At 41.6% G+C, this 24676-nt stretch overlaps 1 protein-coding gene across 1 annotated transcript in view; it reads right to left on the bottom strand.

Moving 5' to 3' along the window:
* Nucleotides 1-2782: 2782 nt before the first annotated feature.
* Nucleotides 2783-24676, bottom strand: part of SCAF11 (SR-related CTD associated factor 11) — a 64605-nt gene continuing 42711 nt past the window's right edge. The window contains exons 10-15 of the mRNA XM_069975965.1: nucleotides 23912-24006; nucleotides 19441-22254; nucleotides 17163-17515; nucleotides 15480-15698; nucleotides 3816-3935; nucleotides 2783-3493 (exon numbers count right to left, since the gene is read on the bottom strand). Coding sequence (XP_069832066.1) covers nucleotides 3380-3493; nucleotides 3816-3935; nucleotides 15480-15698; nucleotides 17163-17515; nucleotides 19441-22254; nucleotides 23912-24006 — 3715 coding nt within the window. The 3' untranslated portion in view covers nucleotides 2783-3379. The remainder of the gene's footprint in view (nucleotides 3494-3815; nucleotides 3936-15479; nucleotides 15699-17162; nucleotides 17516-19440; nucleotides 22255-23911; nucleotides 24007-24676) is intronic.

The following is a 24676-nucleotide window of genomic DNA, read 5'->3' as shown; positions in this document are numbered from 1 at the left end:
TGGAGGGATAACAGCCTGAGAGGTTGAAGTTTTAGAGGGTAATGAGGTCTGAAACAAAATATATAGAAAAAAAAAATTCTAGTAACTAAACCATAAAGAAAAAGAAAGGTTTGGAAAAAAAAAAACATTTTAAGCACATACCCTAATCTTGTGCCTGATCATGTCCCTTATTTTTCTCATGAAAGATGGACCCTGATCTTCAAGCACACGGTTCATACATCCACCACATAACGCTTTATTATAGGATGAGCTTAGGTGTTTCTTACAGATAGGGCAATCCCTATTCCTCTGTTTCTCCTTCTCTTTTCTAGCAGCTTCCTCCTGCTGGTTTCATATAGAAAATACACATCACATGTAATGAAGAGAAACAAAAAAAACTTCTAGGGGAAGCCCCTCTTACCTCACATACCACAGTAGATTCTGTCTGTGTGGTTCCCTTAGTATCAGCGCCTTGAGCCTCCATTCTTGTCCAAATGGAAGTTCCAGGTTGCAGCAGCAGCAGCATCTCCTGAAGAGCACCAGTCAGGGACACTCCAGCTGCTTAGTGCAGAGCACTCCTCCTGGTCCTCTGCAGCATTTTTGAATCTGGCGCCAAAACGTCAGAAACCGGCTGGCTCCACCCCCCGCCCAGACACTGCCAAACACGGTTCTGCAGATAGTCCGATCATTCCCCGTCCGCGTCATCAGTCCAAACCCCTCCCCCCGCTAGCGCACACCCTACAGCCGGGGAGAGCGGGAAGACGAACCTGCAGCCGGCGTCCAGAGGGGCCACTGGAGCAGCGGGGACCCTCTTCAGAAGGTGCCGGGGTGGCAAGCAGACTGGACTGCAGCTCAGGATGCCTTACGCAGTCCAGGAAGCCAGTGAGTGGGTGTCTGCACCGGGGCTCCCCAGTCTAGTCTTCTTAGGTCCAGGAGAGAATCCTGAGTAATCCTGCTCATATGGGACAGGATACAGTAACTGGTTGTGGTGGAGCATTTTGCTTCTTTTATGGTCCAGTGGTCCCGTTTCCTGTCCAATAGGAGTAGGAGGTGGTCCTATCCAGGGGTGCAGTCATAGGGCAATGAGAAAAATAATTAAGAACCACCCTGTGAATTTGGGGCTTTTTATTAGTATGTATTTTTAGGTACCATATTGGGATTCCAAAGGAACTGTGGTACCACACCGTCAGAAGTCCCCCCCAAATATACATTAGTTTGAAAACTACACCCCAAGGAATTCATCTAGTGAGATTTTGTCCCCTCAGATATTTCATAGAAAATTACATTTTTAAAAAAACTACATACCGTATTTTCCGCTTTATAGGGCACGCCTTTTGATAAGATGCACCCCTGATTTTAGGGGGGAAAAAATAGAAAAAAAATATTTTGCTCATTGTCACAGTTTGGAGATTGCAGCAGTGTGATTGGTGCCAATCCCCCCCATATAGTGCCCCACATAGTAGCCAAATGCCCCCATATAGTAGCCAATGCCCCCACATAGTAGCCATTGCCCCCTGCGACCAGAAAAACAACAAACAGGCTACTCACCTGTCTGCCGGCCCCAGCAGCTCCTCTCCCGACACTCCGGTCTCCCGTCATCCTCCGGCACAGGCAGCGGGGGACAGAGAGACTGCAGCTGCAGAACACTTCCGGGACACAGGCAGCTTCTCTGTACCCCGCTGCCTGTGCCCGGAGGATGACGGGAGACCGGAGAGTTGGGAGAGGAGCTGCAGGGGCCGGTGGAGAGGTGAGTAGGACAGCGATCCCCTCCGCCCACCCAGCCCCCTCCATCGCCGCTTAGCCGATCAGGAGCCCAGGAAAGTGCTGCTCATTGCACTTTTCCGGGCTCCTGATCGGCTCAGCTGAGCGGGGATAGAGGGGGCGGGCGGAGGGGATCGCTCAGGGCTACTCACTATGCATATGCATAGTGAGCGGCAATACAGGGGGAGGGCGGGTCGGCTTCCATGCAGTGCTCGGCACTGCTTGGGAGCCGTCTTCGCTTTATAGGACGCACTTAGTTTTTCCTCCCACCTTGGGAGGAAAAAAGTGCGTCTTATAAAGCGAAAAATACGGTAGTTACTCAGGAGAGCAATTCAAGTGTCTACCATTACCTGATTGATGCTGTAGCACTCATTCCAACTGTGTCTCTCGTTATGAAGAGTGCTCTACCTGGTCCCTGAGATGTGTTTTGTAGATTTAACTAATTAGCTAGTTTGCACTGATTTCCCCTCCCATAGATGGCAGTACAAGCTAGTTTACCAATCTACAAAATGTAGGTATCTTAGGAACCAGGCAGCAATATTCTGTTTCAGTCTTTAGATTAAAAATTTTAAAGGGGAAAAAAAATGATTACAATAATCATTAAAGTCAATACAGTCATAAAGGACAAAAGTCTGTCCAACAACAATGTTAGAAGTACATACACAGAAAACAGTATGCTACACTAGGTATAACCAAGAAATAACACAAAAGAACATAAAACATGTGAACCATGGCATCTATCAAAGCAGCAATAAACTATATTTATATCTAATATAGTCTAAATTTTGCATTTGGATAACGATTAGGCCAAGAAATACATAGTATGTCCCCATGAAAACCACATTTATGGAAATTCCCAATATTATTGTTACCATAAGCAATAGCCTCTGCCTATTTATACATTGTGTTAATTGCCTGTATAACCTTGTATATATGAGAGGGATATCATGTGATTTCCAATATCTTGCAAGGACTAGTTTACTAAAAAAATAAAATAAAAACCCAAACAAAAAACAAAACAAAAAAACAAACACAACCAAAACAAGCAGCATATTTATTTTATTTGGTGTTTCCATAGACCATGTCCATTTTAAAAATATATATATTTGTCGGACATAATATTTTGCAATAGGCATATTGTTATTCTGAAAGTTTATTTCTAAACAGATTCTATATCAAGGTACAGACACCTGCATACATTGGGTACACTTAAAGACCAGCGTGTCCAGTTAGACTATAAAGGAGCCAAGAAAAACATCTCACTATTAGAAGAAAACACAATCAAAGATTCTTATGATCAGACTTCTTAACCGACAGATTACATGTACTGTACACACGATAGCCAGCTGATAGCCAAGTATTGAGATTATCATCTCTATTATTACACACATCATTGAGAAGAATCAAAACGCTGTACATTATTATTCATATGTTCACCCTAATAAAAACAAAAATCCATCTTTTAAAGGGGAGGGGTGTTGAGCTCTAAATCAAAAGGTTTCTACATTGAAAAATTAATTATCAAAAGCCAGTTCCAATCACAGTTGTGACCATTTTTGTGGAGACTCTGAAATTGCACTTAGACAATTACTGTAGCAGTCCTTTGTCTACTTTTGTCATTCCAGTGATAGCCTGTGATTCACAGTTTGTCGTCATTCCCCTTTTTGCGAGAGTGTTTATACTTATCCACATAAGCTTTTACAAGATTTGCCACCTTAGCTGAATCGACTTCTCCACTTTTACTGTGACAAACCTAGAAAAAAAAAAGGGGGGGGGAGAAATCAATTTCAACAGACAATAATCAGATGACCAGTTGCCAACTAGTCATCTAATAGCAATTCATGTAAGAGTGAATTCTATATCTTGGGATAGATTCCTATTAGATAGAATCTGTTATGAGGTGCAAAATTTTAACTGCTGTATTCTACAAAAATGTTTTATTTTTAATGTATTCTCCCAGTAAAGAAACTTGTAATGTATTCTCCCAGTAAAGGAGCGCCCGTATTATGAGCAAGTTTTCCAAATTATAATCTGTTGTATGTTACACAAACACTTCTACTTCATAATTATCTTACCTTGTCCACAGCTTTTTTCACAATCTCTTTATATTCATCCTTTGTGATATCTTTATTTTGATAGTACTGTTTTATAGCCACTTTAACCTCCTGTGCTGCCCTCTCCTGAATCAGAATTTTCTAACAAAAAGAGAGAATTCATTGACAAACTCATTTCTTCTTGTCAAAATTCTAAATACCAGTTTAATCACAGACATACTAGCTACAAAATAGATGTACAGCAATATTTAAGCATCTGATTTCCCAACAATCCAGCCATCTGGTTTAGAATGAACTTATGTTTTGTGGAGGTTAGTTGTAATCACTTACATTAAAGATGAGCACTGGCCACAGTGTTACTAGCAGTGGTTTGAATATTGGCACTGCATAACCAAATGGATCCCTAAGTCTGGGGTCATACTGCAATTTTGCAATCCGTTCTATGCAAAAAAAAAAAAAAGGATTGAAAAATGGATGCATTTAAGTGCATCTGTTTTTCCATTGACTTCCATTCCATTTAAAAAAAAAAAAAAATCAAAATGCATAATTTTTCCAGTGTACACAAAAAACGTAGTTGACCCTGTTTTTGTGTACGTTTAAAACAAACAAAAAAAAAGGTTTTGACCAGTTTTTGGATCTTTTTTTTTTTTTTATAATGGAAGTCAATGGTGAAACAGATCAAAACAGATGCACACAAATGGTGTGAACCCAGCCATACAAATGATTTTGAATGAAAGCTAGTTTACTCTTCAGCTCAAAACTACAGAGTTTAGCTGGTAAGGACCTCTCAGGAAACCCTAGATAACGCAAGAGTGGTTTTCTGACACATTGAAAAATCTGCAGTTTCCAAGAAAATGCTGTATTTTGAGTCCAAATCAAAAGTGGATCCAGCAGGAAAGAGAAGTATTATATCTTGGTCAATGAAATTTCACAAATGGCAATAAAGGGGGATGTTTTAGTTACGAGCGATTTTAATATGACAGATATTGACTGGAATATCCTTGGGCAATTACATGCAAAAGCAAGACCAGAGGCCATTACAGGAGCAGCTTGTGAACCAACCAGAGAAGAGAACATTCTAGAGTTAGTATTTAACCTCAGACACCTGATTCCTCATTAGTAGAGTAGAACATTTAGGTTCCAGTGACAGCCAGTGTTTCTGGTTTTACATACAAACTGAATGTGAGAAATCCTATACTGTAGCCAAACTACTGTATTTAAAAAGGATAAAATTCCAAGGAAATTAAGGAGCAAGCTGCAGGCATTCGGGGTATGAAGAGGAGAGATACGGTAGAGTGGTGGTGTGTCCAGAAAAACACACCTCTTTCACTCTCAGATCTCGCACATGTGCGCCTGCATCGCTTCACTGCAGTCCTCGGCAGCTCGGAGAGGCAGAGATGAATGTATAGTAGAGATGAGCGAACCTCGAGCATGCTTGAGTCCATCCGAACCCGAACTTTCGGCATTTGATTAGGGGTGGCTGCTGAAGTTGGATAAAGCCCTAAGGCTATGTGGAAATCATGGATATAATCATTGGCTGTATTCATGTTTTCCAGACAACCTTAGAGCTTTATCCAAGTTCAGCAGCCGCCACTAATCAAATACCGAACGTTCAGGTTCAGATCGACTCGAACCTGAACCCGGTTCGCTCATCTCTAATGTATAGTAATGCTGGTAGGATACAGGGGGCCAAATGGGTGAAAGGGGTGTGTTTTTCTGGGCACAGCACCACTCCACTGTCTCTCTTTTTGCCATAACCCAGACGCCTGCAGCTTGCTCTGCCCTTCATACGATCACTGTATAGAGCGGGGATGTGGCAGTTTTTGAGCCCCACCTTTGCGGCGACCCCAGATTCTCCTGTCAGGTTCTGAAGTTCTTCACCACCTGCCCTATAAGATCAACCCCGACTTTCGAGAAGAGTAGTCTTATACGGAGGAAAATACAGTACTTAATGAATAAGAATGGTTGGATAAAACAGGAAGCGTGAACGCTTAGTGGGCAGTATTTAAAACATAATCTTAACCCTTTAAGGACAGGGCCACTTTTCGTTTTAGCGTTTTCGTTTTTTCCTCCTTTTGCCTAAAAGGCCATAGCACTTGCATTTTTCCATCTAGAAACCCACATGAGCCCTTATTTTTTGCGTCACTAATTGTACTTTTGCAGTGTGTTGATACCGCCAATACAAGCGGTCCCGGGCTACAAGGGGCACCCGGACCCGCTCTGAACACCTCTTACGGGCGCATGACATACGGGTACATCATGCGTCCTTAAGAGGTTAAAAGGCAACTAGACCATATGCATAACAAAAATCTTAAAAGTAAAAGGGAGAAGAAACCACTATGGTTTACAAGAGATGTAGGAAGCTATAGTATCTATCTATACTGTATATGTATACAGTATAGTGTAGCTGACAGAGGCATTAAAATTAGGGAGGAGGAAAAGTAGATTATTAATGCTGAAAAGGCCTCAAGAGGAAGAAATGGCAAAATCTGTTGAGGATGGGAATGAAATCTTCACATATATTGGTGACAGGGAGAAGAAAATCTGTGGAATTACAAAAATCAGAAATAGCTCCCCATCAAGAGCTGATAGAGAAGTTAGTGAGTATTTGACTTAATCCCTGGATAGGTCAGTGGTTGGCTGATGGATAGATTAGATATCAGAGGGACGTTGTTATTGGTGTGTATTCCAAGCAGGCAGAGACTATGTGGAGTGCTACATATGTTTTTTAAGTGACATAGGAGAAGGTTTGTCTGTTTGCCAATAACACAAAAGTCTGCAATAGGGTTAATATTCTTGCAGGTGTAAATGGAAACTGCAGTTTAATTTTTCCAAATGTAAAATAATGTATTTGGGAAAGAAATCCTGTGTCCCAGTATGGTATTCGCAGTTGACAAAAGAGAAGAAATTAGGGCTAGTGATTTCTGCCTTAAAATCACCAGTGCAAGCAGGTGGTAGAGAAATCTACCGTATTTTCCGGCGTATATGACAACTTATTAACCCCGAAAAATCTTCTTAGAAGTCAGGGGTCATCTTATACGCCGGGTATGGTCGCCCCATACGGTTGGGGGGCTCAAAAATGGCCCCATCCCCACCGTATGGTGCGACCATTGTTAAAAAAAACCCAAACATTTAACTCACCTGGGGCCTGTTCCCGGCATCGGCACGCCTCCCGTACCGTTCCCGGCGCAGGCAGTGTGACGTACACTACCTAAGCCGGAGATCGCCGAACCTCTCCCGGGCAGCCAAGCGTCTTATCGGAGAGGCTCGGCTGCTGGGAGAGCTTCGGGAGAATGAGAGAAGTTCCCGAAGCCTCTCTCATTCTCCCGAAGCTCTCCCGGCAGCAGAGCCTCTCCAATGAGACGCCCGGCGATCTTCGCCACCGGCGCAGGTAGTGTACGTCAGAGTACATTTGTAATAAAAAAAAAGTATATATATATTTTTCTGTGTAAAATTAATTTATAACACTGGCCAGTAGGTGTCACTATTCTGATCTCCACTGCCTGTTAAGGAATGAACTCAATATTAGAAATTTAGAGCGTGCCTAGGAAGTGAGGGAGGGAGATTCAAAGCTCTGCTCCCATGCCGAAAATCCGGATCAAATAATATTTTGGCACGGTAAAGTTTTAGCCAGATTTGTGCAAATTGCAAAAAGGTTGCATAATATTTAGCCACAATTTTTTTTTTAGAAAAAGGTAAAAGCTTTTACCAATTGTGGGAAAAAAAATTGTTTTTTTTACAGCAAATTTACTGTTAAAACTGCAACATTTTAGAAAACCGTATGAAACATGAAATAAATTGCATAATTTTAGTACAAAAATTTATAGTTAAAATTTGCACAGTTTAACCTCTTAAGGACATATGACGTACCGGTACGTCATATGTCCTCATTAGCACTTGAAAGCGGGACCGCGCGGCGGCCCCGCTTTGAAGCGCTGCGGTCCCGGGTGCCGCGTGTAGCCCGGGACCGCCGCTATTAGCGGGCACGGTCTGATCGCCGTGCCCGCTAATTAGAGGCAGCTGTCAAAGTTGACAGCTGCCTCCGATTACCGGAGGCAACCTTTCCCTGGTGTCTAGTGGGGGGAGATCGCTCCTCCGGGACGTTGTCCCGGAGGAGCGATCTCCGTTACTGATGCCGGCCGGGGACTCGTCCAAGATGGCGCCGTCCCCGACTCGGCACTCGTTTACTTTCGGCTGCAGCAGCCGGAAGTAAACGAGTGCCTATCTCATGGATCTCTGCAGCATATCTATGCTGCAGAGATCTCAATGAGAGATCAAAGTACATATACTAGAAGTCCCCCATGGGGGCTTCTAGTATATGTGTAAAAAAAAAAAAAAAAGTGTTGTTTATAGTAAAAAAGCCCCCTCCCCCAATAAAAGTCTGAATCACCCCCCTTTTCCCAGGTTTTAAATAAAAGTAAACAAATAAACAAACATGTTTGGTATCGCCGCGTGCGTAATCGCCCGAACTATTAATTAATCACATTCCTGATCTCGCACGGTAAACTGCGTCAGCGCAAAAAAATCCCAAAGTGCAAAATTGCGCATTTTTGGTCGCATCAAATCCAGAAAAAAATTTAATAAAAAGCGATCAAAAAGTCGTATATGCGCAATCAAGGTACCGATAGAAAGAACATATCATGGCGCAAAAAATGACACCTGACACAGCCCCATAGACCAAAGGATAAAAGCGTTATAAGCATGGGAATGGAGCGATTTTAAGGAACGTATATTTGAACAATGGTTTGAATTTTTTATAGGCCATCAGATACAATATAAGTTATACATGTTATATATCGTTTTAGTCGGAACGACTTGAGGAACATGCATAACAAGTCAGTTTTACCCCACGGCGAATGGCGTAAAAACACAGTTCCCCCAAATAAAAGAAATGCGTGTTTTTTTTCAATTTCCCCACACTTTGAATTTTTTTCTGGTTTCCTAGTGTACTTAATGCAAAAATTCAGTCTGCCATTGCAAAGTACAATTAGTGACACAAAAAATAAGGGCTCATATGGGTTTCTAGGTGGAAAAATGCAAGTGCTATGGCCTTTTAAACACAAGGAGGAAAAAACGAAAACGCAAAAACGAAAATGGGCCCCGTCCTTAACCCCTTAAGGACAGAGCTTGAAATGGCCTTAATGACAGAGACAAATTTTATGAATATGACCTATGTCACTTTATTCATTAATAACTTCGGGATGCTTTTACCTATCCGGCTGATTCGGAGATTGTTTTCTCGTGACATATTGTACTTTACATTTCTGGTAAATTGGAGTCGATACTCATAATGAATCTTTATGAAAAAAAACCCAAATAATGTGAAAAAATGTGAAAAACTGCATTTTTCCAACTTTGAAACTTTTTTGCGTATACAGAAATTGGCTATACCACATAAATTATATATTAAATAGCATTAGCAACATGTCTACTTTATGTTGGCAGCATTTATTAAACGATTTTTCATTTTTTTTAGACGATCGGAAGCTTAAAACATTAGCAGCAAATTTCCAAATTTTCAGTAAAATTTCAAAATCAGATATTTTTAGGGACCTGTTCAGGTTTAAAGTGTATTTGAGGGGCCTGTGTGTTAGAAAGCCCCACAAAGCACCCCATTTCAGAAACTGCACCCCCCACACTCTGCAAAAGCATATCCAGAAAGTGTTTTAACCCTTTAGGGGAGTCACAGAAATAAAAGCTAAGTGTGTAAGAAATTTGAAAATTTTAATTTTCTTTGCAGAGTTTTTATTGTAATCCAATATTTTTCATAATTATAAACCTATTACCAGAGAAATGCACCCCAATAATTATTGCCCCGTTTCTGCAGTTTATAGAAATACCCCATATGTGGCCCTATTGCGCTATTTGACGCAACCACAAGCCTCAGATACAAAGGAGCGCCTAGTGAATTTCAATGCCTCCGTTATATTTGGTCATTTCTGACTGTACCACTTCAGGTTGGCAGAGGCTCTGGGGTGCCAAAACCTAAAAAACACCCCTAAAGGGACACCATTTAGAAAACTACACCCCTCAAGGAATGTAACAAGGGGTGCAGTGAGCATTTGGACCCCACAGGTGCTTCACAGATTTTCCGAACAATATGGCGTAAAAAAAGAATTTTTTTTTTTTTTTACTAAAATGTTGTTCTAGCCTTCAATTTTTTATTTTCTTAAAGGGATAAGAGGAAAAAAAAGACACAAAATGTGTAGCACAGTTTCTCCCGAGTACGGAAATACCCCACATGTGGCGATAAAGTGCCAAGGGGGCGCAGGACGAGCCTCCAAAGGGAAGGAGCGCCAATTGGCTTTTGGAAGCTGAATTTCACTGGAAAGGATTTCAAGGGCCATGTCGCATTTACAGAGCCCTCGTGCTGCCAAGACACTGGAAACCCCCCACAAGTGACCCCATTCTGGAAACTACACCCCTCAAGGAATCTAACAAGGGGCACAGTGAGCATATGGACCCCACTGGTGACGGGCACAAATGTGGAACAATGTGACGTAAAAGTAAAAAATTTAATTTTTTCACTTTCATGGCACAAATGTGCCCGTCATCAAGGGGTCCATATCCTCACTGCACCCCTTGTTAGATTCCCTGAGGGGTGCAGTTTCCAGAATGGGGTCACTTGTGGGGGGTTTCCAGTGTTTAGGCAGCACGAGGGCTCTGTAAATGCGACATGGCTTTCATCATCCATTCTAGCCAAATCCAACCTCCAAAATCCAAATGGCGCTCCTTCCCTTTGGAGGCTTGCCCTGCGCCCACATGGCGCTTTATGTCCACATGTGGGGTATTTACAGACTCGGGGGAAATTGCTCTACACATATTGTGTGTTTTTTTCTCTTTTAACCCCTTGTGAAAATGATAAATTCAAGGCTAAACCAACATTATAGTGTAAAAAATGTAATATTTCATTTTCACGCCACATTGTTCCATATTTGTGCCAGTCACCAGTGGGGTCCATATGCTCACTACACCCCTTGTTACATTCCCTGAGGGGTGCAGTTTCCATAATGGGGTCACTTGTGGGGGGTTTCAACTGTCTTGGCAACACAGAGGCCTTTTAAATGCAACATGGCCCCTCGAAATCCATTCCATTCAAATCCAGCCTTCAAAAACGAAATGGCGCTCCTTCCCTTCGGAGGCTTACCCTGCACCCGCATGGCGCTTTATGTCCACATGTGGGGTATTTCCGTACTCAGGGGAAATTGCTCTACACATTTATTGTTTTTTTTAATCTTTTAGCCCCTTGTGAAAATGAAAAAATCATGACAAGATTAATGATTTAGAGTAAAAACTTTACAAAAATTACACTAAATGTTGGTCTAGCCTTGATTTTTTCCATTTCCACAAGGGGTTAAAAAAGAAAATGAACACAAAACGTGTAGGGTAGTTTCCCCTGAGTACGAAAATACCCCACATGTAGGCATAATGTGCCATATGGGCACAGGGCAAGCCACCAAAGGGACAGAGCGCCATTTAGAGGCTGGAATGGAGGATGGAGGCCATGTCGCAATTACAAAGCTCCTGTGCTGCCAGGACAGTAGAAACCCCCCACAAAAGACCCCATTCTGGAAACTACACCCCATAAGGAATCTAACAAGGGGTGCAGTGAGGATATGGACCCCACTGGTGACAGTCACTTACGTAGAACATATGCCGAGAAAATGAAAAATACCATTTTTTTTCATTTTCACGTCCCAAATGTGGCCGTCACCAGGGGGCCATATCCCCGCTGCCCCCCTTGTTAGATTCCTTATGGGGTGTAGTTTCCAGAATGGGGTCACTTGTGGGGGGTTTCTACTGTCCTGGCCGCACAGAGGCTTTGTAATTGCATCATGGCATCCTCTAATGGGAATGGCGGCCATACCTATTTAGCTGGGGAAAAGGGACAATTCTAATTTATTTGGGGGTATTAGGGCAATTATTAGTTTATAAGGTTGGAAATGACAGGTGTCCATCAAATTCAACCTGTGTTGATCCAGAGGAAGGCAAAAACCCCTCGTGAGGCAGACGACAGTAGCCTCATCACAGGAGAAAAATTCCTTCCCGACTCCATAATGGCGATCAGAATAATCCCTGGATCAACGTGACCCCTGAAATAGGAATAAGGGACAGAATTTAGATAATGTAGAACCCCAGTGACGTGTGGTGCGCCTTGGAGCGATCCTGTATGCAGAGGCCGGGGTGATCAGGACAGGTGTCACACTGGAAAATGGTGTCCTTCCTGATCCCCCTGTTACGCCACACTCTGCACTTCTTCTGGGGTCTCCCGTTCTCCAGTGTGGGGGACGTCACCTGGAAAATGTTGTCCTGGTGCGATACGGGGTCCTTCATATCCAGAAGCGCTGGGTCCGCTCCATGGCTGCTAAATATTAGGGCTCTATTACTACTTCTGATATTTTCGGATTGTGCCGCAAGCTACAGTAGCTCGGGCAGCAAGGGACCGGAAGAGGGGTGCTGGTATAAAAGTTATCCCCGTACAGGTGGTAACCTCTATCCAGCAGTGGGAAGATCAGTTCCCGGATGATCTTCCCACTTGTTCCGAGGATGGGGGGGGGGGAGGGGGCATCTGGGGGCTGGATTCGGGTGTCCCTTCCTACATACACTCTAAGGGTACGTGCACACTGCGGAATCGCGACAGATAACCCTTCGTGCATTCCGCAGTTGGCACCCGCCGGCGGACTGATGCGGGCGCACGTCTCCGTCCGTGTCATAGACTCCATTCTATGCACGGGCAGATTCCGCTCTCCGTCCAACGTATTTATTCTTTGGATGGACGACGGAATCCGCCTGTGCATAACATGGAGTCTATGACACGGGTAGAGACATGCGCCCGCATCAGTCCGCCGGCGGGTGCCAGCTGCGGAATGCACAAAGGGTTATCCTTCGCCATTCCGCAGTGTGCACGTACCCTAAATCTGTAAGAGTACCCTGAGGTACGCTCACAGAGTTTGGAGAATTTCACGCCATACCATGATCTCTTATTGGGACGGTACTGGCGGAAAAGACGTGTCTGGGAGGCAGTGTACGCTACGCTACCCCCCCAGACATGTCATTGGAGGATGAGGATGAATGGAGGAAAGAAGGATCCCCCCATTCATCCTCACTGGCTGTTTCGGTGTCGGAGGCAATAATAACGTATCCCTCTGACGCCGAAAACACCCTGGGGGTCATCTTTATACGGGGATTGGTATATGGGGTATGTAGTGGTGTAGTGTCAAACTTTATTCAATGTAGTGTGGTGTAATGTAGTGTTTTTTACGTGTTTTTTTTACAGTAAGTATAAAAAAAAAACCTACGCCAACAAAGGAGTTGCTGATAAATGCCGCACTTATGTGCGGCACTTATCAGCAGACCGTGGCAGTAGAATATAGAAAAAAAACCACCCTACGCCAAAAAGGAGGAGTTGCTGATTAGGAGCGCACTTTCGTGCAATGCTGATCAACACTCAGCGGCTATAGGGTGCGGAAAATAGAAAAAAAAAAATTGGGGAAAAAAAAAAAAACTTTTTCTACATTCTGAACATCCCTATAGTGGCTGATACGTGTATTACACATATCAGCCGCTAGAGGGCAGCAGAGCGCCGGAAATCGCCGGAAAGACCCGAAGACCGAACGGAAAGATGGAGGACGCCGCGAACCCGGAAGACGCCGATCAGGAGCCCGGGACAGGTGAGTAATGTACAAATACCTGCTCTGGACCCCTCCGCTACCTAGCTGAGGGGTCCAGGGCAGGTATTTACTATTTTCTGGGACTCTGATCGCCGTGCCACCGACCCGATCGCCGTGAACGGCCGGGCGGCCGTTCACGGCGATCGGGCCGGTGGCACGGCGATCACCATTACTTTTTACAGTAATGGCGGTCGGTGCCGTCCTCGGACAGCACCGACCGCCATTTTTTTCCGGGTCATCGGGTCGCTGATGACCCGGAAAGGTTCCGATCACCGCTATTGGCTGATCTGAATTGATCAGCCTATAGCGGCGATCGTAAGCACGGGGGGTGTTAACCACCCCCCATGCCGTGAAGCTAAGATGGCCTGCTATGATTTATAGCAGGCCATCTTCCCCGACCGCTGTGTGTGAACACGCAGCGATCGGGGAAACATCGGGCGTAAATTTACGCCCTGATGCGCCAAGCACCAGGGCGCGAGGGCGTAAGTTAACGCCCGATGTCGTTAAGGGGTTAAAAAAAAATTTTTGGCGCCAATCGGTGGAAAAAGTAATTTTTGACCGGAAATTCTTAAAAATTGTGAAAAAAAAAAAAAAAAAAAAGAATGTTTACTGTAAACTGGCTTGGCTTTAAAAGTTCACACAATTTTTGCAAGAATTGCACAATTCGCTATAATTTTTTTGCTGTGATTTTGGCAAATTCATTGCAGAATTGCATAAAAATATTTAAAAAATTTCTCTCATAAGTATAAATTTATACAGTAAAAAAAAATAAATTCTAGATGTCAATGTATAAAATATATAGGATTAGTGTGTCCCTCTCTCTGATGTCTGCTGCTCTGTCATTGACAGCCTCTATCACAATATGCAAAGTTGTTTTTAATGACAGGTACACCTCCATTTTTATAGCCTTTGATTAATTAAGGTTGATTAAGGTAAAGGAGAGGCATGATCAAAACATTTCAAGTGTCACCATCGATATAACTTTTAAAATCTAAATCAGCAGGTGTGATATAAAAAAAGTTTGCCATTTACATTCATTATTTTATTTTTTTTGTTATGGAAAACACAGCCCTTCCTGTTTTCTGTTTCCTGAAATAAAAAAAAATAAAAATAATAAAAAGTAAGAAAACATGAGTGTTCACAGAGAGAAGGCAGTCATGTGACTGACTGACACATTGAGCCCTGACTCTGTACTGCCCGAAATTCCTGTGTTTAGTCTGTCTGTAAATCAGCACCAGTCAGAAAATCTGTCTTCAGGAGACTGGACCTGGATTTCTGGTAAGTTCAGCTTTATTTTTCAGCATAACAGGAAAAAAAAACAAAAAACAAACAAACCAACAACTATGAATGTATACTGCAAACTTGCTTTATAATCACATCTACTGTTGATTTATATTTTGAAAGTTATAACAAAGTAAAAAAAAAAGGCAAGGTACTAATATTCAGCGCTGCCCGAGGAAAATATCCATGCATGCCAGTTGAATTCTTAAAAAACACTGATATGACGTGTTTCAGAAAACAAGTTTCCTTTCTCAAAAATAAAGTACACTATTTTTGAGAAAGGAAACTTGTTTTCCGAAACGTGTAAAAAAATTAGCACATAAACAGTCCCATAGGTTGGAAAATAAATGGCTCTTTATAAAAACAAAGAGGTAAAAAATTGGCCTGGTCCTTAAGAACAAAAACCACTGTGTTAACCTCTAAAGGACACAGTGTTTTTTGTTATTAAGGACCAGGCCAATTTTTTTCGTTTTTTAAAGAACCATTTATTTTCCAACCTATGGGACTGTTTATGAGCTAATTTTTTGAACCACATTCTCTAGTTTTTATTGATTTCGTATTTTTGTAGATGAAGGATTTTGATTTCCTTTTATAATTTTTTAAGTTCCAGGTTATTGAGCTGATAAAAGCTACCCAACAGAGGGGAGACATACTGAGAAACATATTGGATACATACACTTAACACAAAAAACACGAAAAAAAAAAAGGGGATGTCCATTAAATCTATGGTTACCTTCTCCTTTTTGGAGCTATCTGCACTGGCTTCCACAGTAACACTGTCCTTTCGAGCAGCGAACTTGAAAGTAGTATGTGAGTTTTTGCTGTGACCCGATGTTGCCACACTGCCAGATATTGGTCCTAGAACGACCCCAACTGTTCCTTGGACTGCTGCTGGAGCAGGCAAGAGTGGTGTATTTACATTACTACTTACATAAGTGGCACCGGGATTACCCTGTTTAAAAGTTAACACAACATAAATATTTAAAAATGAAATATACAGAAAAGTAAAAGTTCAAGTTATTCACAATAGAAAAGGTATTAATGGTTATTGCCCCACTATAAATGGGGCTGCTGGAAAAACCTGAACGAATGCTTTTATCTATTTTTAAAGTGTTTTGAGAGCGCAGATTTCAAGAGTACCTCAACTAGGGCCGATTCTGGGGTCTCTGCCACCTGAGGCAAACCTCATGCGGCCGCCCCCTGAGTGATGGCCGGCATCGCGCATCCGCAGTCAAAGTGATACTTAACAAAAATGACAGCAGGGGGGACATAATGCCGCCCCCTGCTGGACCGCAAAATCTGCCGCCTGAGGCGGAAGGCTCATTCCGCCACATGGCAGAAGCGGGCCTCCCTTCAACTACATAAATGTTTTAATACAAGGTCAATTCTCTTTGTATGGAGCAGCGATGTTACAGAGTTTCTGTACTGCACTGCTAACTAGAAGAAAATCAGTGGTTGATTGTGCATGTGCATTACCCACAGAGGAAAGAGATAAGCAGCTGCAAGATACCTCTGCTTTCTTTTCACATGCCACAACTTTATTTTTCCCCCAATAGCAAACATTCGTTAAGACTTCTAAGAACTCAAAAAAACAAGTCATACTCTCCTAACATGCAACCCTAGGGGTCCTCCTGTTAAGTCTTCAGTTCCCCAGCAGAACGCTCTGGCCAGTACATATGAGAAGGACTTCTCTAGGCAGTGACAGCTCGCTCAGCCAATCACTGACTGAGGCAGGCCAGTGCTGCAGCTAGCAATTGGCTGAGCAGGCTGTCACTATAGAGACAAGTCCATCTCGGAAGTAGTGTCTGCAGCATTCAGCAGGGGAACTCACTGGAGGACCCCATGGAAAGCATGTTAAAGAGTATAGGCTTTTATTTTCTTAGCAATCCCAGCCCTATATTAAAAAAATCTGAATGCCCAGAGTACCCATCTAATACAAATGTCTTATGTAACGCATGCTTTCCTGTTGGAATACATTTTTTAAAGGGCAACTCCAGCAAAAAAAAAAAAAAAAAACTTTCACATCAACTGGTGTCATACATATCTGTCTATGACATCAAGCAGCTGATAAGTACTGGAACACTTGGGATTTTGTAATAATTGTAATGTAATTGTAATGATTTGAAAGAAAACATTTTTCACTGAAGTTGCCCTTTAAGGGGAATACGGTAGCCATGGAACTGATTAACTAACATTCCAGTACTTGTGCTAACACTGCATCTTTCAAGCTCTGTACACATTTACTCTGTACACACATATATAATAATACTGGTATAGTGTACTTTAACACCATAAGCATTCGATATCCTGACAATATGGCTAACCTGGCTCAAAACAAGGCAAATTAGGAAGCCATAACAGCATTTTGTATAAACATTAAACACAGTTTCTGTATGTTAGAAGCAAAACTAGGTACCTGCAGTGGTTTTCCATCTTGCTGTGGTGCAATGTAACTTATTTGCTGGGATGGAGGAGGCGGTGGTGGGGGTGGAGGTAATCCCTGAGGTACACTAGATGGTGCAGACACCTGAACTAGAGGTAGTGCTGGGTGGAGATGAATAGGAAGTTGTGGATGAAGATTATAAGGATTGTGTTGGATGTTCACCAAGGGAGGAGGGACACCCACTGAATAGGGAAACATATTAATTGGTTGAGGAGGAGGAGGTGGAGCAATTTGTTGCTGCACAACACTCATTTGAGTATGCACCATATTTACAGGGACTGGAGTACTTTCAGTTTGTTGACTTGCTTGATCTTTTGCTGCTTGATCTGTTTTAAAAGAGAACATGCATTAATCTAGAAGCTGGCCATTTACATAGGTCTTTCAATGTCATGATTACTTCAGGTGTAAAAGACAGCAATGGTGCTAATGCATGGTGGCCACAATTTGAAATTCAGAGATTCAGAGTCGGAGGTGTGGGTGGCTTATGGGAGGCACTGAAAATAATTTGGCATACTTTTTCCTCAGGGAGCAATGTATGGACTGTAAGTATGCAAATCATAGCCTTTTGGCACTTTGTGGGCACCATTTCCTGATGCACTAGCCCCAGCAGCTAGCGTATGCACTTGTAACCTGCAGCTGGAATATGGATTTGAAAGTCCGACTCATGTCTGTAGTTTATAACTGCATGCACTAGTCACAGCAGCGAGCACAGCAGGTAATAGCCCAAGTTCTATTTTTGTTTTATCTTAAGATACCATTTTTTAATTTTTCATCTGTCGATGATTGGCTTTTGGAATCTAGGGGTGTGGGGATATTTTTTATCAATAAAGAGACATTTTCACAGTTGTATTGTAATTTCTTTTTACTAACTTTACAAGCTTAGTAGTAGAAGCAGGCTGATAGATGGTGTCCATTACTAAGCTGGGGCTTTGGGTCAACCTGTAAAAATAGCTCACACAAACTCTTGCATTATTACCCCACTACCCACAGCTGCAGGGGTACGGGAAAAAGCAAGGTACCATCATTCCTATAGCATCAAAAAATGGGTAGGAGTAGGCTAGTATTAGACTTGAAAGTGCCAAAACAAATTATGCTTCCCGCACTGGTTTTATCAAGATGCTGCTATTTTTTTCTTTGCTAGAGAGGGGACCCAACACTTATTTTTACATTCTTATATTATTTGGGCCCCACTCTACTCCATTAACACCTAGGTAAAATAAAACAAACAGGGGCAGCCTAACACCACCAGGGCAGGAAGGGTCATTTATTTTGGCCCTTCCCATGCCAATAATAGCCTGCTACGTGGACCACCATTTTTTGATGCTGTGGGGCAGATTTTTTTTTTTTTTTAGAAATATCCCCACAGCCCCTCATTGACCATTTTAATGCCAAGTCTTTGTCCTATCTGTAGTTTGCAAGTGTATGCTAGCCACCGCAGCTAGCATAATAGGGGACAGCACCCACAAAATGTTGCATTTAACAAACACAATGTGAGAACACAGCCTAAGGCTCACTCCTCCCCAGCTGCCTGTATGTCATCATCCTCTGCAGCCACTAGCGATCATTTGATAGTCACCAGAGGCTGCAGTGCAGCTGAAGAGAAAGCCACAGAACGGGAGATATAAGTACTTCCCTACTGAGGAGCAGAACATTTATTTTAATATGTTCTTTTCCTTTACAGTGAATGAATATATATATTTAATATATATATATTTAGATCACTTCTTAACCCCTTACGCTGAGTCAGTGGAAACCATAAACAGAAATCTATACAGAGTGTGGCTTAAAGTCTTGACACCAAAAAAGTGTCAATGGCCACTTATCTCTTTCCTAGAAGGCTAAGGAAGCTTACAATTTAATGTCTTCCGCTTCAATCCCCTGAGGGGGCTATATGTTACAAGTTATGTGGCTTAACAGTATTGAAGAACAAAAAAATCCTGGTATTGTACTAGTTTTTCCCCACATGGCATAGAAAATCATGCATCTCTGCATACAGCCCTTCTGTGCATTTAAAAGTAAAAGAAACCTAGACGTTCCCTGCAAAGTGAGCATTTTAAAACCATATGACTAAAAAGGGTCCTAGGGATGGAGAACCGGTCTCAAGTTAGCTCTTGCAGAACTTTGATTCCCATCATGCCTGGACTGCCAAAGATCTGGCTGTTTGGATATGATGGGATTTGCAGTTTTGCAACAGCTGGAGGCTCACCATCCCTGCTTTAACTAGAAATGTTTTATTAAGTATTAAGCAAACCTTGTTCTTGAGGCTCTTCTGGTCTTGGCCATACTCCTTGGGAGCCTGTGGAGTTTCTTCCCCTTTTTGAGTAGTAATTTTGCACATCAGCAGGAAGGGTTTTCCTAACAGCCCAACTTGATGCAGAAGACCACCCCGAACGATCAGCAGGTGAATCAAATGAATCCTCATATTTAAGTTTATTTTTACTTTCTGGAAACCTTGAAGACTCTTGCCCTAAAGTATTAGAATTTCCTGAGTAGGGCTGTCTATTGTTCCAATTCTCATTTTGGTCTCCATAATTAAATCCACCTCTAAAGCCTCCTCGTCCACGTCCCCCACGACTTCTAGGAGAGTTCCAGTCCATGTTAACACTTCTGTTCCATGAATCCCCTGAGCCATACTGGCCATCCTCCCAATTCAAACCTCTTCCTCGATTCCCTCTGCCTCTGTCGACCCTGCCTCGATTCTCTCCTCTTCCTCTGAAATCACCTCTTCCTCTTGCTCTGTCACCTCTTCCTCTGGAATCACCCCATCCCCTATCCCCCCTTCCTCGGCCATCTCCTCTCATCCAAGTATCGCCTCTTCCTCTGTCTCCAGATTTCATCTTTTCTATCACCCAATCAGGATAATCATTTTTATTGTCAGGATACGCCTCAGCTGAATCTCTTGCATCATATATTTCACTTCTAAAATTTTCATGTCTGTCATGTTCATTTCGTCTATATTTTTCACTCCCCCGAGGACTTTTCCAATTTTCATTTGAACGTCTCTCTTTCCATGGTGGAGAGCTGCAATCTTTTTCATTTCTATCAGTTGTAAGACTTTTATTTCTGTATCTAGTACGAGATCCAGACCTTGATCTCGATCTGCTTTTAGATTTTGAATGCCTACTTCTAGATCTCGAATGTCTACTTCTTGACCTGGAATGTCTGCTCCGAGATCTCGAATGTCTCCTATGGTGTCGCTCTCTACTCCTCCCTTTCCATTGACTACCATGACTGCGCTCTATGTCTCTCTCTCTACTACGTGACCTAGATTTACGTTTAATGGGAGAGTCTCTTACTTTAGATCGTGAACGGGATCTCGGTCTTTCTTTATCATTTTTACTAGGTGACCAGGTTGTTGAAGGGGAATGAAATCTAGATTTTCTTGTACGCGATTCTTTTTTGTTTGTTTCACCAGGCAGCAATGGCTGCTTTGGAGGAGATTCGGGTATCTTGTGTACAGTCAAAATATCAGATTCAGTTTTGGAACGTTCTAAAATGTTCACTGGTTGCTCAACGTCTGAAACATTATGGTCACTACATACTGAATCACATTCCATTGCTACAGTTTCAATGTTATCTTGACAAAAAGCTTTCTGGTGGTCATTTTTTGAATCAGTTTTTTCATCAGAACTTGTTACTTCTTCATTGCACAGTTTGTTCTTTATTTCTTCAACATTAGATGACACTTCAGGAGTTGAGTTTTTAGATAACATTATAGACTGTCCTGACAGTTCTCCTATAACAGAACAATCAGAGTCATGTTGATAGTCTAACTCAGAAGTAAAACTTGTTTTAGCATCTTCTTTTCTAATGTAATCTTCTTGTTTTGCTGTCTGCATGTTCGCTTCTAAAACTTCTTCACGCTCATCTTGCCTGTGCATAGTTTTTAAAGAATCATCAGGCCCAAGTTGTTGAATGCTTTGAGGTTTTTGAATACTTTGTTCTTTCATTGCATCAGGGGATGGCGTAAAGTCTAAATCATGCTGTTTTTCTAATTCAAATGGAAGTGTAGACTGTGTGGGGCTTGACTCTGTATTTTCAAAATTGCTTTCATTTGACTGTAGATTCATTTGACTTGTGTGCATGTTCTTCTCTGTATTAACTTCAGTTTCTTCAGATGATGGCAAATCCTGCAAATGTTTTCTAGTAGATTTAATCTCAGTGCAAGAAGGTGGTAAAGATACAGATTCCTCAACTTTAAAATCCTTTTCTTTATCACATGACAAAGGTGGAGAGTCTGCATGATCAGAAATGAATTTTGTTGATTCTGGAGAAGAGGAAGAACTTTTCCCATCTGAAACATTCAGATTCTCAGAATGTTCTTCAATGTCTATCTTGGAGTCAGCTGAATCCATTCCACTTGGTTCATTTACAGATTTTGCACAATCTGTTGGATTGTCCTCCAAGTCACTCTGACCATTTTTAAAGACAGGTGAAGGGGATGAGTTTTCCATATAAAATTGATGTTCATTATGTAAACCTGGACTAGCCGACCTTTCCTTATCAACAGACTGCACATTGTGTGCAGGTGAGGAAACTAGCAAATGTTTTTCCACAGAATGTTTAAGAGCAGATGATACATCTGCATTCTGGGATTCGTTTTCATTACTATTCTTGGGAGACTGGCTTATTTTATACAGTTCGGCTTCTGACAAGTCATCTTCTGACATTTTACATTTTTTCTCCTGCTCACTTTCAGAATCTTCTTTAGAATCCTCTTGAAGCTGTGCTGCTGAGCGAAGTCTTTTTCGAGTTTGAGATCCCTTTTTTGGAGCTTGCTTCCGTTGTTTCGAAGGTTGCTTCCCAGCGTGTTCTGATGAGGACGTGTTTGTTGCAGTAGTAGTCGTAGTAGTATTATAACCAGGTGTATCATGATCAGAGCTACTAGATTTTGGAGAACTCTGGAGAGGTGTATCAGATTTGCTATTACGTGTGGATCTCCGTCTTGTGCTGGACTGTACAGACTTTTTTCTTGTTCCTCTACTGGTTGAAGTGCCGGAAGCAGCTTGTTTTTTTTCTGTGCCTTCTTGTGCACCAGTGTGAGTGCACACGTGGTTTGAATAGTCTATTTTCAGACAAAAATAAACCCATTAAAAAGAAATTTTAATGTTACGGTAAAGACACACAATATTTGCACCACTTTATTCACTTTAGGCATTGTTATGTTTTAAATTACTCTAAGTACTACTGAAAAATTTCAGGGTTTATTACAAAATTAAAAACCTTAACCCAGAGCGGTCAGCTTAAAGCAAATGTACCACTTTAATGCTTTTTTTTTTTTTTTTTTTTTTTTTTTAATAACCCCTGGTCGGCCAGGTTATATGGAAAAAAATAAATAATCATAAGCATAAGGAGGTACATTTGCTTTAAAGAGGACCAGTAGCCACTACTAACATGCTTTAGTTCATACTTTCCTTATCACGTTAACACTGTGCCATTCTGTTATTCCTCTTAAAAGATTATAAACAAACAATTGGGTGTCACGATTTCGAAGAATGGCACAACAGAGTTTAATGTAGAAAAGATGCTGCAGCACCATTTCATTGGGGATGCTAGTATTTATTAAAAACAAGTCAGGGTGGTTACAGGTTAGCTTTACAAAGCACTGACTTTAAGGTGGAAACTGCCATTAAAGAGAACAAAAAGAGTGCTATAAGAGTGCACTCTACAACCATTAATAGATAATAAAACTCTTTCTAATAAAGATTAATGAGAAGCTGCTATTTTATGTGCTTTAAAGGGGTTATCCTGATGAAGCCGCAATGTAGCGGCGATACGCGTGGGGTACTTCTGCTACATAGGAATGTGACATCACTTATGGGTATGGACTTACTGATCATTGTTTCTAATTGTTTTATTATTTTCCCTTCCTCTGAGTCCCATGCTTTGGGGCCTTTATGGCCTGTTACATTGTAGCAGTGCAGCTTAACCTTTATTCATAGGTTCTGCAGTTTCTCTCCCCTCTTGGGGATTTTTAAATGTTTTTAACATTGTTTAGCTGGTGTTTAATAAAGTTTATTTATCTTTCAATCTCATTTTTGTGTGCGCTTGACTTAGTCACCCTAGTTTTCCTCTGTCCCTCTCTCTATATACATTGTTGCATGCCTAGGGTTGTCAGCTGCACCCAGTACTTTCTGATTTACTGTTATTTAGGTTTGGTGGTGCCCACCCCGGTTCTTCTATTTCATATTAAAGGGGTTATCCAGCGCTACAAAAACATGGCCACTTTTCCCCCCTCTCGTCTTCAGTTCAGGTGCGGTTTGCAATTAAGCTCCATTTACTTTAATGGAGTTCAAAACACCACCCAATCTGGAGACGAGAGGGGAAAAAGTGGCCATGTTTTTGTAGCACTGGATAACCCCTTTAATTTTTGTTTTACGTGTGTGATAATTCAGCATCAAACTCTAGAAGCATGGCTAGAGGTGCTTCTTTCACCAAACTTCAAGCTAAAATAATTTTTCTATAATGTTTCATTTGTTATGTGCTGACTGGAAGTACACTAGAGAAGTTAAAAAGGTCAAGTTCTGCATAAGTACAGCATAACCAGTAGTTAGGTAGTCTATTTTGCTGAAGCTCTTTCACATTCACAGAAAACACTGGTGGTGTGCTGAAACAGGAGCCAGCGAGTGGATGGGTGCACTGAGGGCCACAGGACTAGATTGACTTTAACTACTAAAAGTCAAACTACTACTAAAAACAAAAAAACAAAGCAAAAAAGTTACCTTTATTCCTAAAAGGAACAGGGCTTAAGGGTAAGATATATTCATCCAAATATGATGGTGGATGGATAAGTATTTGCCCAGATAGAGTGGAATTGCTGGAAAACAATAATACAAATGTTAAAACTATCAAAGTTTTAATCTACTTACATTAAAATAAATGCCATTTAGGATAATAAAAAACAAACTTTTTAAACTGTAAAAACTATGGCAGGTAAGGTTTTTCTTTCATATACATTACAAAGATATTTGTCTCTTATGGAAAAAATCTAGAGTATGAACGATGGCTTTATACTGCATAAAATTACAATATTGGTTTGATGCTGTACCTACTGCAAGTTTGCTAATTATAGTAAATCTGTTAGCTGCAAATCATGTTCTTAACTGCTGAAACTGATATATAAAAAGGATCATGGGGGAAATTTATCGAGGGCTTTGTGTCTATTTTTAGGTGAATAATTGGATTTTTTACCCTTCTTTTGGTCCAAGTTCTATTTATGAGCGAGTATTTGACAGGTGAATTTGCAGCAATTCACATTAGACTACTTAGTAAATGTCCCCCCATTTGCCTCCTTGTTCCCTAGTGCAAGTTAGAGGCTTATAACAAGCTTTCCAGGGATACCCAATTGGCATGCTATCAGTTTGGGTAACAGTACATCATGACAGGTATTCTTTAAAGTGTAACTGTAAATTAGAACCAATTTTGTAGAAATCAGTAGTATGAGCGATTTTAAGAAAATCTGTAATAGGTTTTATTAGGCAGAGAAT

The sequence above is a fragment of the Dendropsophus ebraccatus genome, chromosome 1, assembly GCF_027789765.1.
Source record: "Dendropsophus ebraccatus isolate aDenEbr1 chromosome 1, aDenEbr1.pat, whole genome shotgun sequence".
NCBI lineage: Eukaryota > Metazoa > Chordata > Amphibia > Anura > Hylidae > Dendropsophus > Dendropsophus ebraccatus.
The sequence above is the reverse complement of the archived record's forward strand: the minus strand, read 5'-3'. Positions and strand labels throughout refer to the sequence as shown.